The sequence below is a fragment of the Rhincodon typus genome, chromosome 6 (genome assembly GCF_021869965.1).
Source record: "Rhincodon typus isolate 14 chromosome 6, sRhiTyp1.1, whole genome shotgun sequence".
Lineage (NCBI taxonomy): Eukaryota > Metazoa > Chordata > Chondrichthyes > Orectolobiformes > Rhincodontidae > Rhincodon > Rhincodon typus.
Window position 1 is genome coordinate 51,008,269 of NC_063337.1, and position 20,918 is coordinate 51,029,186.

At 39.6% G+C, this 20,918-nt stretch overlaps 1 protein-coding gene across 1 annotated transcript in view; it reads left to right on the top strand.

The window, feature by feature from the left end:
- Window positions 1-20,918, top strand: part of aff3 (AF4/FMR2 family, member 3) — an 81,082-nt gene that overhangs the window by 50,681 nt on the left and 9,483 nt on the right. Inside the window, exons 12-13 of the mRNA XM_048598001.1 lie at window positions 13,422-13,493; window positions 19,385-19,478. Coding sequence (XP_048453958.1) covers window positions 13,422-13,493; window positions 19,385-19,478 — 166 coding nt within the window. The remainder of the gene's footprint in view (window positions 1-13,421; window positions 13,494-19,384; window positions 19,479-20,918) is intronic.

Here is a 20,918-nt window from a genome sequence, read left to right on the forward strand (position 1 = left end):
ATGTCAGTGGGCCGAAGAGGCCTGTTCCTGTGCTGTAATTTTCTTTCTTCTTTGCTCTATTATTGATCAAATTAAATACATAGTAGTCTACATACTTAATGTAGTTAATACAATGATTTAGCTAAGACTATTATGTGTAATAAAACACTGCATATAGGTGGGCAAGGATACTGAACCAGAGATCCTTTTTTGGAGTTGCTGCACCCCTGGCCCAACTCCTAACTGGAGGAAGGGTCATTTGGATATTACAGGCAGATATCTATGTCACATACAGTACTAAATAGGCACCAACTTTGGACAGGGGAAATAATTTTGTTGTTGTTGCTATGTAGGCCAGCAGCCCTTGCTCAACTTTTTTAAGATATCTTGAATTTTTTTTAACCAGGCCAATTTAGTGATTTTAAAAAAAATACATATATTCTTTCATGTGATGTACTCATTCCTGTCCAGGACCCAACCCAGAGGAACTCCAGCAGAAATGTCCTGGAGCTGGGATGATTGATCTCTAACAACCACAACCACGTTCCTTTCAACCATGTATGATTCCAACCAGAGGACAGTATTTCCCAATTTCCATTGATTTCAGTTTTGCTAGATTCGTTGATACCTCACTCAGCTGAATGCAGTCTTAATGTCAAGGACAGGCATTCTCACCTCAGCTCTGGAATTCATCTGTTTTGTCCACAATTGGACCAACACTGTGAGGAGATCAAGAGATAAGTGGCTGAAGGCACACAGTGTTTCATGGATGCATAATTTTAAGTTGCTAGCTCTTTTTGACATCAAACTCATTTAGCACAGTTTTAGTGCGATAAAACAGGATGAATGGTATCATGCATGTGGAGACTGTGCAGTTGTCACTCATGCTGATTTCAACCCAAACAGAGGCATCTGTGACAGGTAAACTGGTGAGGAAGTTGATTTTTCAATTTTGTTAGTTCCCTCACTATTTGCCACAGATCCTGACCTTTAGGAGTTGGCCAGCTCAGACAGTTAGTGATGCTGCCAGACCATTCTTGGTGATGGAAATAGTAGTCCATTATGAGCCGGAAAACACTCAATGCTTTTGCCAATCTTGGTGCTTCCTCCAAGTGGCGCACAGAATGAAGGAGAATGGATTCATCAGCTTAGGCAGTGTGATATGTAAGAAGAGCTGTTCTTGCCCACATTTGGCCTGATGCTATGAGACTTCACATGATCCAGAGTCAATGTTGAGAACTTCCAGGATGACTCCTTACTGGCTGTATACCACTCTGCTGCCACCTCAGGATTGGGATATCTGTGACATTGTCTGTAAGCTATGATTCCATGAGTGTGACTATGTAGAGCTGTTGCTTGACTAATCTGTGGAATAGCTTTCCCAATTTTGACACATATTGCCAGATGCTGATAAGGAGGACTTTTCAGGCTCAACAGGGCTGCGTTTGCCATTGTTATTTCCAGTGCCCGGTGGATGCCATTGTCCACCTCGTTTCTTGTTACAACCAAGTGGCTTGCTGGAACATTTCAGAGGGCATTTAAGTATCAACTACATTTCTGTTCATATGAACAATACAAAGGCAGGACCAAATAAGGACAATAGATTCCCTTCCACAAAGGACATTAATGAACTAATATTTTAATGACAATTGTGTGGTTACATGGCTGCCATTAGGCTAATTTCAGATTTTATTGAATTCAAATTTCACCACCGCAATGGTAGTATTTGAACCCTAGTCCATAGAATTTTAGCCTGTGGTTTTGGATTATTAGTCTAGTGACATTGCCATTACATCAGCTCCTCCCAGTTATTTTAGGAAACAAGCCTTTTAAATTCTCCTTGAAGCACTTAATGTCACTGTCTTTCAGAAGCCAACTAGTTCTATGGTACAAATAATGGGAAATATTTATTGATTTATTGAACTTAATATTGAGCCCAGAGGGCTGCAGGGTCCCCAAGTGGAAAACGAGGTGTTGTTCTTCCAGCTTGCACTGAACTTCGCTGGAACACTGCAGCAAGCCTGAGACAGAGATGTTGGCCAGGGAATGGGATGGTGTGTTAAAGGGGCAGGCAAATAGAAGCTCAGGGTCTTTCTTACCGGTAGAAAGCAGTTGAGTTCAATAATTTTAAGGCCTGATCTCTCCCATGTCCTAGCTTCCCTACCCCACACACCAAGCCTTGTTATCACATAGCCTGCCATTATACACTACCTATTGTTAGCAGCTGTTCACCCTTCTAGCTAGATCATTGTCAACTCCTTTGTCTGTCTAACTGCTCTTCTCTCTCTTTGGGCTCTATTCCCCCATCATCTACTCCTTAGTCCCTCACCTCACCCTATCTTCTGCATATAAACCAACATTTTCCTAGCTACCATCAGTTCTGAGGAAGGGTCACTGGACCCGAAACGTTAACTCCGATTTTTCTTTACAGATTTCCTAAGCTTTTCCAGCAACTTCTGTTTTTGTTCCTGATTCACAGCATCTGTAGTTCTTTCGGTTTTTATTTAATATAATTCTATTAGTAGCTAGACTTGAGGAATATTTCATATCTCAAAAGAATCTTGTTCGTGTGAATTGCCTTTAATATGAGCTTTAAGTATATGAAGAAATCTTTGATCAGTATGTCATTAGTTTCTTTCGAGGTACTCAGAATGCCAGGTGGAAGGTCAGCACAAATCCCAAAGGAACACTATACATAGCATTTACACCATTTCCTGGATTTTCTGCTGATCTTCTGCTGACGTATGGTGAGAAATTGAATAATATTTACATACATGATGAATATACATGTTGTCAGTATCTTTCCTTCATTGGAAACTGCATTCCATTCATTAAAGATGATCAAGTAAGAGCCAAGTAACTAAAGCAAAGGTTTAGATTTAAACAGAGTTGTTGATAATTATGTATCAGGAGCAGTCAGCAAAACGTAGTTAAAATATTTATGTATTAATAACACTTGTGTAAATAATGTGAATGGAGCAGAGATATCACTTTGAACAGTGTGGTAAGAAAATCACATGCAACTGATTTCGATAATTACTGCAGTAAGTTGCAAAATGAAAAAGAGATTGCCCAGTGTTGACCAAATGCCAATATGGAATGACAAACAAAACCATTTTGTAAAAGTGTTCAAACCAAAGCAAGAACATCATGATCATATAAACAAGAAAATACAAAAGGAATTTCCTAAATGGAAGAATAATCTAAGATAGGTGAGAACAATTTGTTTTATGGATGAGATACAGACAGGAGATAGTGTTGAGTGTACAACCTCAAGAAAAATGGCAGATCACTAACTAGAAGTTTTGCAAGACAACTCAATTTAACATCATGTCACAGTCACTTTATAGACTTTAAGTAGAAAATTGAGCAAGTTGAATGAAAGGTGGTGATGTACTCTGTCCAGAACATCACACCATAGGAAACTATGATGTGGTAGGTGGATCCAAAAACAAATGCTAAAGACTAAACACAGGAACAGCAAATAGACCACCAGTGTTCTACCGTTTAGAATTCATAAAAACTGCGATATAAACATTAACAGTAAATGCAGTTTCAGAGAAGTTTGCTCGTTTAGGCAACCATTTAGATTTAGTCGCAGAAAAGCACAGCATATTTCTGCAGCCAGACATCTCCCAGTTGAAATCTGTGAATAGTATATGAAGAGCAAGAGAGAATGGATAAACCTGAGGTAATAAAATTAAAGTTCCGAGCTTCTTTAAGAACAGTATGAGTCATTAAACCAAGCAGTGAACAAGTGTGAATATATTTTGGCCTGAATTTTCACTGCCAAGGTGGGTGGATCAGAGTTGGGGAAATTGCCCGTTCACAACACCCATTTTGGTGAAAAGACCCTAAGTGAAGTGATCTCCTCTTGGGGTTGGGGGTAGGGGAGGAGATTTGGAGGTGATGGTAAGTGTAGTAAAGTATCGCGTCTGCCACTCTGACAGGAAGATCAGAAGGAGCCACAAAGGCCAGTGAAGGCCAAGGTGGACTGCATAAAACCACCACCTCACTTCTCTGGGAGGTGGCCGTGGTTCTATGGCTATATTCATCCCTCACACCCTATCAGCCCCTTCTCCACACATTCCACATGTCACAATAATGGTAGCCATGCTATCTCAACATCAACTCATCACCCCCATCCATCCCCTTATCCTCTCCATGTCACATCATAGTCATTAAACATCCATTCAGCCAGAATATACCAACTTTATGGTAACAATGGCACGTGTGAAACTACGTAGAAAAAGAAAACACCCATTCATATTTCTCTAAAAAATACTGGCACTCCTACAGCTCCAAAGAAGTGTCTATCAAATGGACCATTAAAGTATCCATAACAAAAGCTTTAAGTACTTCAGATCTCATAATCCAGAGTAACTAAACATTGAGACATTGACAAAAGAGATCACAGTAAAAATAAGTTTTTCTAACACATAAAGGTGGCAATGAAGCACAGTCAACAGTTCTCTCGAGCTGTGTAAGTAACTTCCCAGTCAATTATGAGTGTAGGCTGTCAGTTCGTTTAATTAACACTTTTATAGCATTGTAGGAGAAACAATACTCTTAAAAGAATTATGAATAAATGTTTTTTCTCTAAGCAGTTTCAATTAATTGGTTCTGTTACACAGAGTATATTTGAGCTTGGTGGATGTGAGAGACCTATGGGATTAGTGGAGGAATGAGACGGAATAGGGCTGTAAAGGATCAAGAGAGAGGTTGGATGTGCATATGTTAGCACTGATGGGGCATTGGTAAGTAGTGAGGCATGGTGGGGAGCAGAAGTGAGGGTGGGTGGTGGAGAGGGTAGGGTGCATGAACATTAGCTTTTGAACTTGTCCGTTAAAAGGTTCAAAAATCCAGGCAATAGTTCACAGCTCCTCTGAGATTCATGAATCACAAGTCAGTGAAAACTCAACTAAATTACTGTGGGTTAGCAGATGCTCCAACTCACAATGGAGCTGATCAGGTTGACAGGGCAGACTAACCCATATCCTTACTCCATTCCCAGCGAAAGCTGCGGGCATAGGGAATCAGGACAGGAGTCTTGGAATCACCCATCATTTTCAAATGGCTCTCAACTTCATAAAACTCCCAACCTTCCTCTCCAAAGACTAAAATTAACCTATAGAAAAAGTTTTATCCGATGCAGACCGATAAACAAAATGTTGTCAGGCATTTCAAATGTGAATTGTGGAAACTAGCAATTACAATTAAATGGGATTAACTTACATGGTAGATATTTAATAATCCTTTTAGTACATTTGAATGCATTTTACGATCACTACAACTCTATAAATCTTTCAACTTTTATGTCACAAATCCTAGATGACTTTGAAGAGGTGCCATTTATTCTGTATTATACCATCTTTGGGGAAGAAACACACAAAAACCTGGTCAAACACTGGGAAAATTCCAGCAATGAGTAAAGAAACACAAGATTAATTGCAACTTCAAGTTTAAAGAAGTCCATAACATAAAACACAGATTCTGAGAAAAAATAGTTTCAGTTGAAATTACCTATGTGAAACTGTTATTAAAGGATATCAAATAATGAAGGCTACTATCTTGTTTCCTGATTTCAAAAATAAGGATAGTTGAAATGATAACAGAAGCTAGGAGGGACTATTCATTACAAAAGTAGAAATGTATGATATATCAAGGGTCCTGGAGTCGAATTTTAAGATTGTGGTAAGATGCACATTGCTTTACCTTCCACACACACTACCACCAAAAGGAAAAGCAGAATCGTGATAATCCAATGTTCAAAAGGTCTGCTCTGCAGCAGTAAAACGCTGTGAGTGATATGGAGGAACTAAGGTTGGACTTCCATTCCTCAGTGAGAGGAAGACCCACCCTCAAGAGCTGCTAGCCAATCAGATTGATCAGAAACAGCAGCTGAATCTGGATGGAGGAGCACAGGGAAGAGCAATGATTCCTGTATGACCAGGACTATGTCCCAGATGGTTAGGGTTGCAAGGTATCTGTGGGTCAAGGGAGAGTTTTAAGGGACTAAGGGTGCACTTGAAGGCAGGGAGGAACTAAGTGGGGGATAACATGTAGGGGAGTGTCCCCAGTGTACACAGAGCTCCCACCAAAAACATACATCCATTTCCCACCTGTCCATATAAAATGTTTTAAGGCAAGGGCAGTGTATAATTTGGATGAATTGGCTTATTAATAGGGTCAGTTGCTCATTTTTTTTTAAATGGCGGGCAGGCTGTTGACTTCCACAACATATTGTGGGGACGGAATTGATGCTGAATAGGAGGTAGTCGGCTAGCCACCTATCATATTTTATGTGCACCCCTTGCCAAAACCAGGTCCTATCTGAGGCCATGATATCCAGCCTTAGAAGTTGATCCTGTGATTCAAAATTGTTGGAATTTCATAGATTAATTGAAAATGGACCCTGAAATTATCATGTTCTTGTACCCCATTTTCTTCTTTGGTTTCAGGGAATGGCAATATATTTATTGAACATACACATTCCTGTGAAAATAGTAAACCCCCTTCTTAATGATTGATATGTAATTGGGAGGCTTACTCAGCTATTTTAAAAAACATAAAAGTCAACCACATGATGGTTTTCACAGCCATCCCATACCTTTCCTTCTTATTTTTCTGATACCAACAACAAATCAACAGATTTATTGAATTCAGCTTTATGAATTTCAAAGTAAAAGCTGAATTCATGAACTTTGAGATTTGAAATTATCGATATAACCACTTCATTGCAATGTCAGCTGGACCATAAGATGTAGAAGCAGATGTAGGCCATTCTGCCCATTAAGTCTGCTTCATCATTCAGTGAGATTGGCTAATTTGATAATCCTCAACTTCACTTTCCTGCCTTTTCCTAAAACTTCTTGATTCAATTACTGATTAAAAATCTGTCTAAACAGCCTTGAATATACTTAATGTTCCAGCCTCTATAGACATCTCTGGTAAAGAATTCCACAGATTCACTACCCTCTGAGAGAACAAATTCATTTTTATCTCTGCTTTAATGGGTGACCCTTTCTTTCTGAGATAGCGCTGTTGGGTTCCAGACTTTCCCACAAAGGGAAATAACTACTTATCATCTACCCAGTCACCCCTATATGAATCTTCTATGTTTCAATAAAGCCACCTCTCACACTTCTAAACTCCAATGAGTATAGGCCCAATTGAGTCAACCTCTCCTCATAAGAAATTCTCTCTGTTTCAGTCCAGTGAAACACATGCAGACTGCCTCCAGTGCCAGTATATCTTTTCTCAGATAAGAACACCAAAACTGTTCGTATTAGTGATCCAACTATTTGTATGGTTTAGCATTGTATAGTTTAAGCAAGATGTCCCTATTTTTATATTCCATTCTCTTTGACATCAAAGACAACATTCCATCTGCCTTTCTTATACCTGCTGAAATTTGACGTCCCCTCAAATCCCAAAGTGCTGCAGCTTTCTGCGATATTTCTGCATCTAAATACTATTCAGCTTCTCCAATCTTCCGCCAAAGGGCATAACCTCGTTTTCTCAACTTATGTTACAACTGCCAAGATTTTGCCTAGTCACTTAACTTGTCTATATCCTTCTGTAATCTTTGCTACATCTCATCACTTGCTTTCCTACCTTCTTTCCTATTTTTGCATCATCCGCAAACTTGGCAATAGTACATTCACTGCATCATTAATAAAAATCATAAACAATTATGGCCCTGGCACAGATCCCCATACCGCACACACACACCCACATCGGAAAATGCCCTTCTTATTCGAACTATCTGTTTTCTATTAGTTAGCCAATCTTCTACCTTATGTGAATATACTACTCCCAACAGTTATTCAGTTGCCTATTATGTGATACTTATTAAAAAATCCAAACATTTTACATCTATTAGTCCCCTTTTATCTTTCTTGCGTGTTGCCTTCTCAAAGAATTCTAACAAATTTGTCAGGTATGAATTCCTGTTCAGGTCTTTATTAAGCTATGCCAACTCAGCTTGATACTATACTGCATCAAGCTATATTATTACATCCTTTATAATAGATTCTCACATTTTCCTAATGGCAGATGTAATACTAACAGATCCAGTTTATTTGTTTCCCTCCCTTTTTGATTAAGGGTATTATATTAGCAATTTTCTGGGACTTTTTCAGAATCTAGGGATTTTTTGATGATCACTATCAGTGAATGGACTTTTTCTATAGCTACTCACTTTAATATCCTAAGATTCAACCCCTCAGGTTCAGGGACCAATTGGTCTTTAGCCCCAATTGTACCCCAATACTTATTTCCTCTTCCATTTTGCAGCTTAATTATTTAGTTTTTTGGGAATGCTATTCATGTTTTCTATCATGAAGGCTGATTTAAAATACTTGCTCAGTTTCTCTGTCATTTCCTGGTTTTCCCTTATTACTTCTCCAGCCTGAATTCATCAATTACATCACCTTCTAAGCAGATTGTGGCAAAGCTGACATGGATATCATTAAACTTCACTGGAGTAGCATGCTGAAAATCAAGCCCGCTATTCCCAGAGTTGTCACAAAGTTTAAAGATTCCAAAAAGTACACAATATTCTCCAATTTTACAAGATTTTCCAGCCCAGACTGACAAAAAAACATGGAACTGATTTCTCTACTTAACAATAATTAGTATTTATCACAGGTAATTAGACTCTAGGTACAGGTAAACATTATGAACCATCAGCATATAACTCTACTAATTAGTACTGTAATCCACATATACGTTCCCCCTTATGCACACACAGACCAACAGACAGGGAAAAAAACAGGGGTGTTTATGGACAGAGGGAAAGACTGGGAAGGGAGAACAGTGGTTCCTGTCAGAAGGGTTACTTTTGCTGGTTAGAATACTGTTCCTTACTCATCCTTCTCTGGATGCTTCCACTGATTTGCAAGAGGCCACAGGGTGGCTTTTTCAGTTATAAAATATTTCTGACTTATCTATTAAAATTCACAGCTTACAGCAACCTGCTGACACAAAGATAAATTGTTTTTCTTCAGGCTTAACTTTGGCTTTTACTGCAAAGAACAGAGAGAGCTACTGAGCTGAAGGAGGTCTGATAACTTCTCTGTATTTTGTTCGCAGGCCCAGGCTGTTCAGCCACCTGGGAAGAAGTCACATAGTCTCACACTGGTCCATAACAAGCAGGGCATGCTGAATGACCCATCTATTGACTAGCATGCTTGAAAACTTGCCTCAAAGGAATGTTTTGTTCATATTAAGCCCTCACGGTTAAATTAGTATTAACCCATACCTACCATTTAGCCATATTGATTACATTTTGAGAGCTACTTAAGGCAGCTATTAAGACATCTCTCCTATGGAGTTGAGAAATAATGTGAAAGATGTCAATAAAGCATTCAGTGGGCCAGGCTGGTCTCTGCCCATACAATAGAGCAGAGTAACAACAAACAAACCTGAAATTTTGAAAAGATAACTAAGATTTGGCAACATATGATAGATCAGACCTTTTTACTTGCACAATCATATTAACAAATAATGTATGCTGAAGTTGCAAATTTATTTGGATTTTGAATTTATTATTGAAATATCAGGTATGTCAAGTTAAATGCTGCCATCTAGTGGTCAGAAATACAATCGCTAATTAAATACTTCGAACAGGATTTTCCAGTTAAGTGCTCCGTAAGAACCTAATTGTACAACTTTAGTCCACAGTTCTCTGACTGGTTATTATAAAGGATGGAAAATAAAAGCTAAAGGTATGCACTTTCTTGATTTAGGTCTGGATTTTCATCCTTGAGGCAGTTAATAGAAGTTAGGAAAATTCCTAGCACAGCCCACCTACTGGAGGAGAAAGTGCTGGAGGATTTTCAGTGCTGGAGGGATGGATGCAAGTTGTAGTCTGGCCAACCAACCTGGGAAATGATCAGAGGTGGCCATAAGCTGCTGGATGCGAAGGCAGGCTGTTCAAAAGGCCTGTTTTGGGATTCTACCCCAGTTACGGTGAAACAGAAAGGCTTTCCAGTCCTCACCACTTACACTCCTTCACACCTATGTATTTCCTATGTGTATACATGTCTACTCATGCCATGTTATGCACCCACCCAACACCAAAAGCTACTCATTCTCCATAACCAGTCTACACCCCTAACTAAACAAGATGATTCTTCATATCCCCATTCCAGGCCAAGTTATTTCCATGCCAATTTGCCAAACATACATTGTATAGAAAACAGTATAATGACAGTAGGACGTCACAGGGTCATACAGCATAGAAACAGACCCTTCAGTCCAACTAGTTCATGCTGACCATGATCCCAAACCAAACTAGTCCCACTTGCCTGCATTTGGCCTGTATCCCTCCACAGCTGTCCTATTCTTGTACTTATCCAAATGTCTTTTAAATTTTGTAACTGTACCTGCATCCATTACTTCCTCTGGCAGTTCATTCCACTTACGAACCAGTGTCTGTAAAAAAGTTGTCCCTCGTGTCCTCTTTAAATTTTTCTCCTCTTACCTTAAAAATATGTCTGCTAGTTTTGAATTGCCCCAACTTTGGGAAAAGACCCTTGCTATTCAACTTTTATTTTGCCCCTAATGATTTTATAAACTTCTATAAGGTCAACCTCCAATGCTCCAATGAAAAACGTCCCAGACTATTTTTATATCTCAAAACCTCCATTCCTGGCAACATCATGGTAAATCTTTTCTGAACCCTCTCCAGTTTAATAACTTTCTTCCTGAAATAACTCCACAGAGGCCAGTACACAGTCACCAAGTCACTCTTCTTTTACAGTGGAGAGTCCTTGACACTGATCCATCTCCCTCAGAGCCAGCTCTCAGAGTGAGCAAAACCTCTGACACTCCTGTTTATATCTGTCAGGATATCTGAATGGACCAGATTAACAGCCTCAATCAGGGAATTCATATTCTATGAGGTCCACCTGGTTGACCTCATTACAATTACTACACTTCCTATAGCAGGGTGACCAGAACTGTACACAGCTCTCCAGAAGAGGCCTCCCATCATCCTGTACAACCTCAACATGACGTCCCACCATCTATACTGAACAGTTTGAGCAATGAAGACCAGCGTGCCTAATGTCTTCTTAAGCGCCTTGTCTACCTGTGAGGCAAATGTCAAAGAATGTCAAATTATAGGTCTGTCTCTACTACAACATTACGCAAGGCGCTACTATTAATTGTATAAGTCCTGCCCTTTTTTGTTTTACCAAAATACAATATCTCGCATTTATCTAAATTAAATTCCATCTGCCACTCCTCAGCCCATTGACCCAATTGATCAAGATCCCTTTGTAATCTTAGATAGCCTTGAAACACTCATTCATTGATAAATTTCCACTTTATGAAAGAAGATCAATTTCATAAATTTCAATAAAAGTGTCAATCATTCAGACCATTTAAAATCTGAATAGCTGAAACTGCAAGAATGTGAAATCTCATTGAAAAATTGAAAACAAATATCAGAAAACCAGAGATATCAATCAAGGAGGGACTGAGGTGTTTGCCTGGCCTCATAATGTATTCTTGGCTGAGAGTGTGGACATCCATTACTCAGTTGAAGGATCTGTGTCCCTGCTCAACTGACAGCTCTAGCTTTCTGATTTCTGGTGCCAATTCATAACGTTTATTTATACAAGGTTGATGTTTCCAATGATTGCAGTTTCAGCTATTCATACTTCAAAGGACCTGGCATGGGACATGAGCGGCTATAGTTGGTGGGTGGGGAACATCACCTGTTATGGGGATTATGAGAAGGACTTTTTGGACTCGACTTTCAAAAGGTTTCCTCATACAGAAAATGCTTTGCAACACATCCGAGGTGCCATGAACCATGAATCTTGAAGAAGCCGGCCCGACTCCATGAAAATTGTGGAGGTGTGGGGAATGCCAATCTCCACAATGGAGGCAGGTATCTTGGTTGATACCTGAACCAGCCTACACCCTAAAAAGATACCCACAAACAGTGATAAAGTCAGAAATGTCAGAATTGTCCATGCCTCCAATTTGGAAGTGTTCTGAGTCATCCTGATTTGGTAAAATTCTAGCTGTGTGAATACTTAGGACTCCAATGTGGAAGATTGTACCTATAGGTTTAAAGAGAAAACCAAATAGTTTGAATAAAATTTAAGTCAAATGGCAGATAGTCCCTTGTGAGTTGTTCAAATACATCTTACAGTTTACAGTTATTTGTTGAACGTTGCCCATTTCCTTTACATAGCAGAATTACTTTCTCAACTCATTTGTCAGCAAGACTTGGAATTCTACAACACAACCTCCATCTTAAATTCAATCCCAGGATAAATGACTAACTTCTTTATGTTGCCTTAATTGACCATATATTATCAGATATCGTTAATCATTGAGATATGATCTGCTTAGCAAATATAACCAAAATCTTTAAAATTCACTTTCCCCATTCCGCCCCATTCCGAGTTACTTTGTGTCTTTCACTCTGTCTGCTGTCTGAAATAATTTAGAATTTAGAATTTATATTACATTAAACTTGCACTGGAAGTCTGGAGTTAGCACCTGAATCAAGGAAACTCAGATGTACTTAATCTGCACTGGCTAAATCCAAGTTTACTTCCATTTCTGATTTTAAGTGAGAGATTTACCTAATTGGAACCGTCATACAGGCGGGTTTGCTGATAAATGAAATAAAACAAAAAAAAGCAGCATAATAAATGAACACCACTCATTTCTTTACAATTGGTCATCACTATTTAAAGAAAATACTACCATCATAATAAAATCAGAATCTCACCTATTTGATATTCTTGAAATGAGTGTAAAATTGTGCTTCCAGGTCAAGTGAGGTTAACCGCTTAAAATTTGGGAGTCAAGTACCAAACTCCTAGAATCTACAACCGAGTTATGCACATTGCATCTGAGATTTCCACTGATGGTAAAGTAAGGAGGAACAATTCCCAGTGCAGAAAGATTGTTAACCTGAGAACATAGATTAAAGATGATTGGCAAAAGAGCTAGAGGTGTTGTGAGAAAATGTTTTAAAATTCTTAAGATCAGAAATGCACAGCCCGTGAGCATGGTGGAAACAGGTCAAATTGTAACTTTCAAAAGGAAAATGATAAATACTTGAAGAAAATATATTTGGAACTTTGGGGAAAGGAAAAGAAAGTGGTTGGTTTGATTGTTTTAGGTCATACGTAAAGCTTCACAAAGTCCCTTTACATGGATAACACGGTATTGTTAAGAGGACGGAATTGTTCGGCATATTTAGAAATACTGCACGTTAATTGAAGTAAAACTAATTAATGTTTTAGTACTTCTTTGCTGGTATTGCCTAATTTAATATCGGATTAAAATATTTTAATGGAGGTATGTTAAGCATCTGTCTCAGTTTAGCAGTGAATATGGTAAAATGTAAATAATTTCACTTTGATGTTTTATTTATATCATTGCTTTAATTTGGATTTTGTTTAAAGATATGCCATGAGACTGAAGATTCATTCAGATGTAACAGCCACTCAAGCAGATAAGCAGCTAGCTGCTTTGTGGTGAGTTTCTAAATTATGAGATTATAAATGAAATCCTATTACATAAAGAGATAACAGGGTGTAGAGCTGGATGAACACAGCAGACCAAGCAGCATCAGAGGAGCAGGAAGGCTGACATTTCGGGCCTAGACCCTTCTTCAGAAAATTCCTATTACATAAACTTGTTTTAATGGTATAAAGTATTGGAGATTAGTATCTTTTATAATTGTCTGCAAAACATCTAGTATAGAAACTGAATTGAGGATGTGCATTTTGAGTCTTACAGTAAGTATGGAAGTATTTTGTTTAAAAACCAAATCCAGTTGTTTCTCGTCATGTATATGTTTGTCTTTCAATGTGGTTTAGCAAGATACTATTTTAAGGCATGGAGAGTTGTTAAATACTGAATGGCTTCAATTGCCCTACTTGAATCATATTCCCCCCAACCCCACACCACCTCCCACCCCCCAAAACTGCACTACCTCTACCAACATCATCTGAACCTCTCAAGTTCCCATTAATTATCCATGCCACCATGACAAAGCACTGAGCAGTAGTCAGGAGTGGAAACAGTAAAATAAATGGGGAATGAGCCATTCTCCCTCAACTTTCTATTCTAACTCATCTCCCTTTACCAAAGAAAAGAATCCAGAAACTGTCATATTCAGATATCACCCTGCACAGAAATAAGTTGTGTAAGCACAACATTGTAGAAGCCATTGGTTGAAATTCTGATCTTTTCCCAGATAATCAACCTGGTAACTTGTAGTATTTGCCACCTCTACCAGTAGCTGGTAATGGGTAAGGTTTGTTAAAGGGAGTTTGTCTCTGCTTTGTCTTGGGCCTATCTAAATGATTAGTGGTAGAGCATACACCACTGTAGAGTATCTAAAAGAAGGTTAATTTGCATGACAGCCATACGTACAGATGCATCTGCTCCCTCTGGAAGCTACAGCAGAACTCCTTGTCCCCAGCCTAGCTAGACGAACAGGTCACGGAGAGGACCCTGAGACAGACTGTCTGCATCTTCTAGAGGAGAGAGGTATGAAAGTTTCCCAAGACAGGCATTCTGAGGCATAGGTATATTTATTGAAGCTGATTGAAATTCGTTCTTTGTGTTCTATTAAGAAACCAGCTGTTTGGTGAGTCGGTTATAAGTAATTAAGGTCTTTACTATTCTTAACTTTTAACATAGTATACAAATTAGTGGTAAAGTTATTAAAATACACGAAAAAAGCAATCTTCCAGCCTGCAGAAATGGAACTAGCAAACTACGAGGCAATTATTTGCATCAGGGAAATACTTGAAAGAGTCTTTCATATGCTTTTGCTTGTTTAGCATTTTACTTTAGTTTATTTGACTTTTGTGATGTTAGGTATGTGTTACAGCTTCTCGCCAGGTCAGAGATACTAGTTGCTCCTGTAAGCAGTCTTTGTATTTTACATTCAGCAACAAGCCTATACTAGCCAATATCTAATTAAGGTTCTTGTGAAGATTTGTACCTCGGATTGTGGACGAGGTTGTTGGCTTGCTCGCCGAGCTGGTTATCATACAGATGTCTCATCACCAGGCTAGATAACATCATCAGTGCGGCCTCTGATGAAGCAATGTTGTTCTACTCTGCTTGGAATTTATATGATCCAGTCTGTTAAGTTGGGTTGTGTCATTTCTAGTTCTTTTTTGCATGGGTTTGTATATGGGGTCTAATTCCACATGTTTGCATTAGGGGTTGAAAACCAGACCTCTAGGAATTCCCGTACATGTCTGTGATTGGCTTGAGCTAGGATGGTTACATTGTCCCAATTAAGTTGATGGCCTTCACTGTCCGAGTGCACTCAGAGTGACTCCCATATGTAGACGACACGTTTGTCATCATTAAATGCATCAAGTTAGAAGAAACGCACCATCTCATTAACAACATTTTCACCAAATTTACGATGGAAGAGGAAGACAACAATCAACTTCCGTTCCTAGACATCAGGATAGAACAAGTGACCAACAGGGAGTTCCAAACCACAGTATCTTCGCAAGAACCTTAAACACCTACGGGCACAACACACTCAAAGTAGCCCGAAAACCGGAAACCTTCACCAACCGACTGAGTGCTACCCGCAAACAACTTCACTTTCTCCACAACTGCCTCAGGAACCAGGTACTGACCCGCAGTGTTAAGTACAAACCTCCACTCAACAACCCACAAGTGTACAAAAGAGCTGAACAAAATAGCTAGAGAATGCTACGGGTAATGATCAATGATGTCCATAACCGACTCTACAAGTACAAGCAAGAAATTTCGTGCCAAAAATCATTATACCAAAACACTACCAACCAGCAATGGACTACAAACCTGGAACAGGCCATCACCATCATACAATACAGGACCACAACAAAGAAAAAACACATTCTACATGAGAAACTGACCAAACTGATCCACCACAAAGACAAGGACAACAACAAACCAGAATCATGGATAGGAAACCTATCCAGCAGACCACTTACAGAAACTGAGAAAGCTGTCCCAATACATAGACTAAACTATAACCAATGAGATGCGAACAGAACAGACCTCATGGCCACAATGGAAGCTACACTAAAAGGCAATGGACTCACGGATGAAACACAACAAGCCATCTGACAAACTATAATCCCTACACTGAACTGAAGGAATGAATGGGACACCCTAAACACATCAGAGAGAAAAGCACTTCTCAAACACCTGGTCGACAGATCACCCCACTCCATCCACTCAACCCAGGAATTCCTTAAGCTCAAGAACATTAAAATCAACAACAACAAGACTATGGTATTCTTTGACGTCACAGCACTATTCACTTCCATTAACATATCATTAGCCAAAGAAACACTTGCCACATTACTGGATACAGCAGGAACGCAAACTCCAAACAGCTGCATCAGCAAGGACAACATACTCAGACTACTGGACCTATGCCTCATCACACACTTCATTTTTAACGGCCAAATATTCAAACAAATCAATGGCACAGGTACGGGGTCAGCCATCTCAGGACTTATTGCAGAGGCAGTCATGCAAAGACTGGAACGCACTACCCTCCCCCTAATACAGCCAACACTGTGCAGCCGATACGTGGACAACTCATTTGTCATAATTAAACGTATCAAGTTAGAAGAAACACACCATCTCACCAACAATATTTTTACCAGGATCAAATTTACGAGAGAAGAGGAAGACAACAATCAAATTCCGTTCCTAGACGTCAGGGTAGAACAAATAACTAGGGAGTTCCAAACTGTAGTGTATAGGAAGGCAACCCACACTGACCAAATCCTCAATTTCCACAGCAATCACTCCAATGTCATTAAACCAAGCTGTGTTAGGACACTATTCACACAGGCCACAACTCACAGCAACACACCAGAACTACGCAAGAAGAAGGAAGGGCACCCATACAAGGTATTTGCTAACAACAGATATCCCAACAACTTCATCCTCAGGTGCCTACTAGATAGACAATGCCAAGAGAACACAGTATGTCCCAAGACACTGGCCACACTACCCTATATCAAGAAGATACCAGAAGTGACAATGAGACTCCTACAACCACTAGGAATTATGGTAGCACACAAACCCAGTGCCACACTACGACAAACACTCACCAGGACCAAAGACCCAATACCCATGATATACAGGACCAATGTAGTTTACAAGATACCTTGCAATGGCTGCAACAAACATTACATCGGCCAGACTGGAAGGAAATTAGCCATCAGGATACACAAACACCACCTAGCAGCAAAACGACACAACAAACTTTCCCTCATCTCAGTACACTTGGACAATGAAAGACCATTAATTTAACTGGGACAATGTGACTACCCTAGCTCAAGCCAACCACAGACATGCACGGGAAGTCTTAGAGGTCTGCCTTTCAACCCCTAATGCAATCAACAAACATGTGGAGTAGACCCCATATACAAACCCATGCAAAAAAGAACTGGAAATGACACAACCCAACTTAACAGACTGGATCATATAAATTCCAAGCAGAGTAGAACAACAATGCTTCATCGGAGGCTGCACTGATGATGTTATCTAGCCCTGGTGACAAAATGTCTGTACAATAACCAGTCGGCTCGGTGAGCAAGCCAACAACAATATCTAATCATACAATGGTATGATCTTGAGACAAAGCAGAGGCACCTCCTGATCTGAACTGAAAATCAAAACTTCAACAACGTCCTTGGATGCATTTCTGCAATTCTTCAGTAGGCGGACTGAGACAAAGCAGATAGCAAGCAGGAGGCATAGCGTGAAAGTTATAATCAAAACACACTCATTTTACTTCCTTAATAGAAATTAATAGACCACATTAATCTATGTTAGTGAACCAGCTTAGCCTCTTTTGGTCATTTTTCTGGATTTGACCAGGTCAAAATATGATCAATGAGTTATCTCTTGCTAGACTGCACTGCCTTCACAGAACTAGCAGTGCAGAACCACAGTTTTGTAAGCTGAATCACATGGACTGATTCTGAATTCCATTATTCCAGCTTGTCATTAAAATCACCAACTCCAAACCACTATCCATGACCCCTTTCCTCACAAGTGTCAATTCTTGGCATGGATGTCAAGAAGATTTACAAGAAATTGCAGGAACGAGGGAAGATTGTACAGACTACAGTTGTCCTCTTTAGGACAGAGGAGGCACAGGGGTGACTTAATTGAGGTGTTCAAAATACTGAAAAGCTTGAATAGAGTGCACGGCAAAGACCTGTTTCTCCGAAGGGGAGAGATCAGTTACCGGGGGAAAAGATTGAAGGTAATCAGTGGAAGGATTAGTTGGGAAATGAGGCCTCAACTCATTTTAAAAGTACTTGGATCTGCACTTGAAGCATTATAACTTACAAAGGTATGGACCAGTTGCTGGTTAGTGATATTAGAATGGGAGATTAATGATTGTACTCGAGAGGGTGGAGAGGAGATTCAGTGGACATTGCCTGAGCTGGAGCATTTCAGTTATGAAAAGAGGCTAGATGAGCTGGGGTTGTTTTCCTCAGGGCAGACAAGGCTGGCAGAGGACATGATTGAGTTGTACAAAATTATGAAGGATATAGATCGCTAGATAGAAAATTTCCCCCTTGGTAGTGGGGTCAATAACTAGGGGTCATAGATTTAAAGTAAGTGGCAAGAGGTTTAAAGGGGATTTAAGGAAGTCTTTTTTCACTCAGAGAGCGATGGGTATCTGAAACTCTGCTGAAAGGCGTGCTAGAGCAGGGAACCATCACAACTTTTAAAAGGTATTAGATGAAGACATGGAATGCATAGAAGCTCCTGGCCACGTACTGGAAATGAGACTAGAGTAGATAGGTGCTTTGTCACTAATACTGACACGATGGGCCAAAGGGCCTCTTTCCGTGCTGTAAGACTGTATGACTCCATAGCTAGTTTATTCACCTGGCATAAATACCAATTAGCTGAATGGCCTCCTTCTGTTCTATAACTTTTTTTGATACTAGTACTACTTTAATAGCACCATGACATCAAGACACCACTTCAATGGCTTCAAAGTTGAGTCTACCAACAAGGACTGCAATAACATACCATATGGAAGAGCAGGATATCTCTGATGAAGCATTTACTTCCATATATTCTATGGTTGTCATGCTTATTCTGTAGTGTCAATAATGCTCATTGCCTCATTGTAATTGTTACAGCAAAAGGCAAACATTACAATTTTTGAATTCAACTGTTGGTTTGAAAGATGCAATTTTTAGGAAGCTATAATTATGATTAGAAAATGTTTTGGATTGGAGATGAGATGCTTTGAATTCATAGAAATGTTTCCTTTAACAGATGTGACAGCACGATCCTGTTGATCTGTCTGATTTTTAAGCCTGAGCTCAGTTTGCAAAAATCTTTTTGATCTCTACAGTTACCGTTGTTTGGCACTTCTTTATTGGAGGATGTTCAGACTTAAGAGGGACAGTGCAGTTAAATATTCTAAAGCCCTGATTGACTATTTCAAGGTAAATATTTTACATACTTTCCAAGTTTTCTGTCACTTCATAAGCTCCAACTGACTCTCCATTGTGAAAATGTAATCAAAGTTATTGAATCTATCTTAAATAACACTTTTGTTTTGAACCTATTTACTTAAATTTTATTGTAGTTCAGATGTGACACTTCTCCAAATATAGAATTAAGTTAATTTCTTAAGAAGTCTAGTATACAGTGTCTATCCTGATGACTGTAGGTCAAAAAGCTTCAAAGCATGTCTTGTTTCTCACCCCTGTAAATCAAGCAATTATTTACATGACTGTTAATGAATCTGAACGCTTTTAACAAGCAAACAGTGAGAGGCAGATATATTTGCAGATGCTACAAAAATGAAGTTTATACGATAGTTATGTTTTGAGACTGTCTCTTTAAGATAAAGTAGAGGAATGAAGAGGTCATGTGACCTGCTCTGAATTCTGGTGGACAAGTCAAGGAGGATTGGTTGCTATGGTGACAAGAGGGATCCCCAACTCAAGATTATCTTGCTGAGAAGGTGCAAGATTTACACAAGTGTGAACAATCTATGTTGACTGTTAGTCTCAGAGTCTCACAGAGGTGTGAAGAAAGTCAGGTTTTATAAATGGTTAAGTGGGTGAAATTTAAGTTATACTCTTGGCACCAATTATCTCCTGTGCAGTTATCCGACCAGAACATCAGCATGGAGTTATGCAGGATTACAAAGGGACTATGCTGGAATGACTCAAACATCTAGCTTAAGTTCCTGTTATCCAGAGGTTATCTCCCTCTCAAAGGGCAGCAGACAATGACAGCGTCAGCACTCTTTGCAATGCTCCCCATGAAGCACCAGCAAGCGTGTGCGGTGATTAGGAACCCTCTCGGTAGTCTACAAAGAAAACATAAATATCTAGCAGTCTTAACAAATCAAAAGATACTGCAGGACTCTTGGACAAAGTACTATACTTATGGCAGCTGTCAGGTTATACAGAATGTTGATACCTGTGCACCGTTCAGATTTCACTGTTGTTTAATCTTTCTTTTCCTATTACTACACCTGTGTGCCATCTTCGCTGTTGCAGCTGAAACTTGAGGAAGCTGCTGCTGACTGCATTGCTACTCGATGACTTTGGCAGGTGTCCTCTGGTGTTCCAGGGCCTAGAGGACTCCAGTCTGCTCAGGGCATCTGCACAGGGGCAGGGAAAATCTCACTGATCTGACCTGATAAGGCATTTAGGTCCCTGGCAAAAGGGGAAGTGGTATAGCAGGGCACCTCCGCAGTGTCCAGTGATGACAATTCCTCGGTCCCTGTCTGATGCTCTTCCTCCCTGTCAGTGCGCTATTTGACGTCTCCAGCTACTGAGCGAATGGACACCTAGAAGAGTTTTGAAGTGCCTTGGATGCCCGTGCTCTTGCCTAGTCACTGAATGAACACATCTACGGTCCCAGTGATG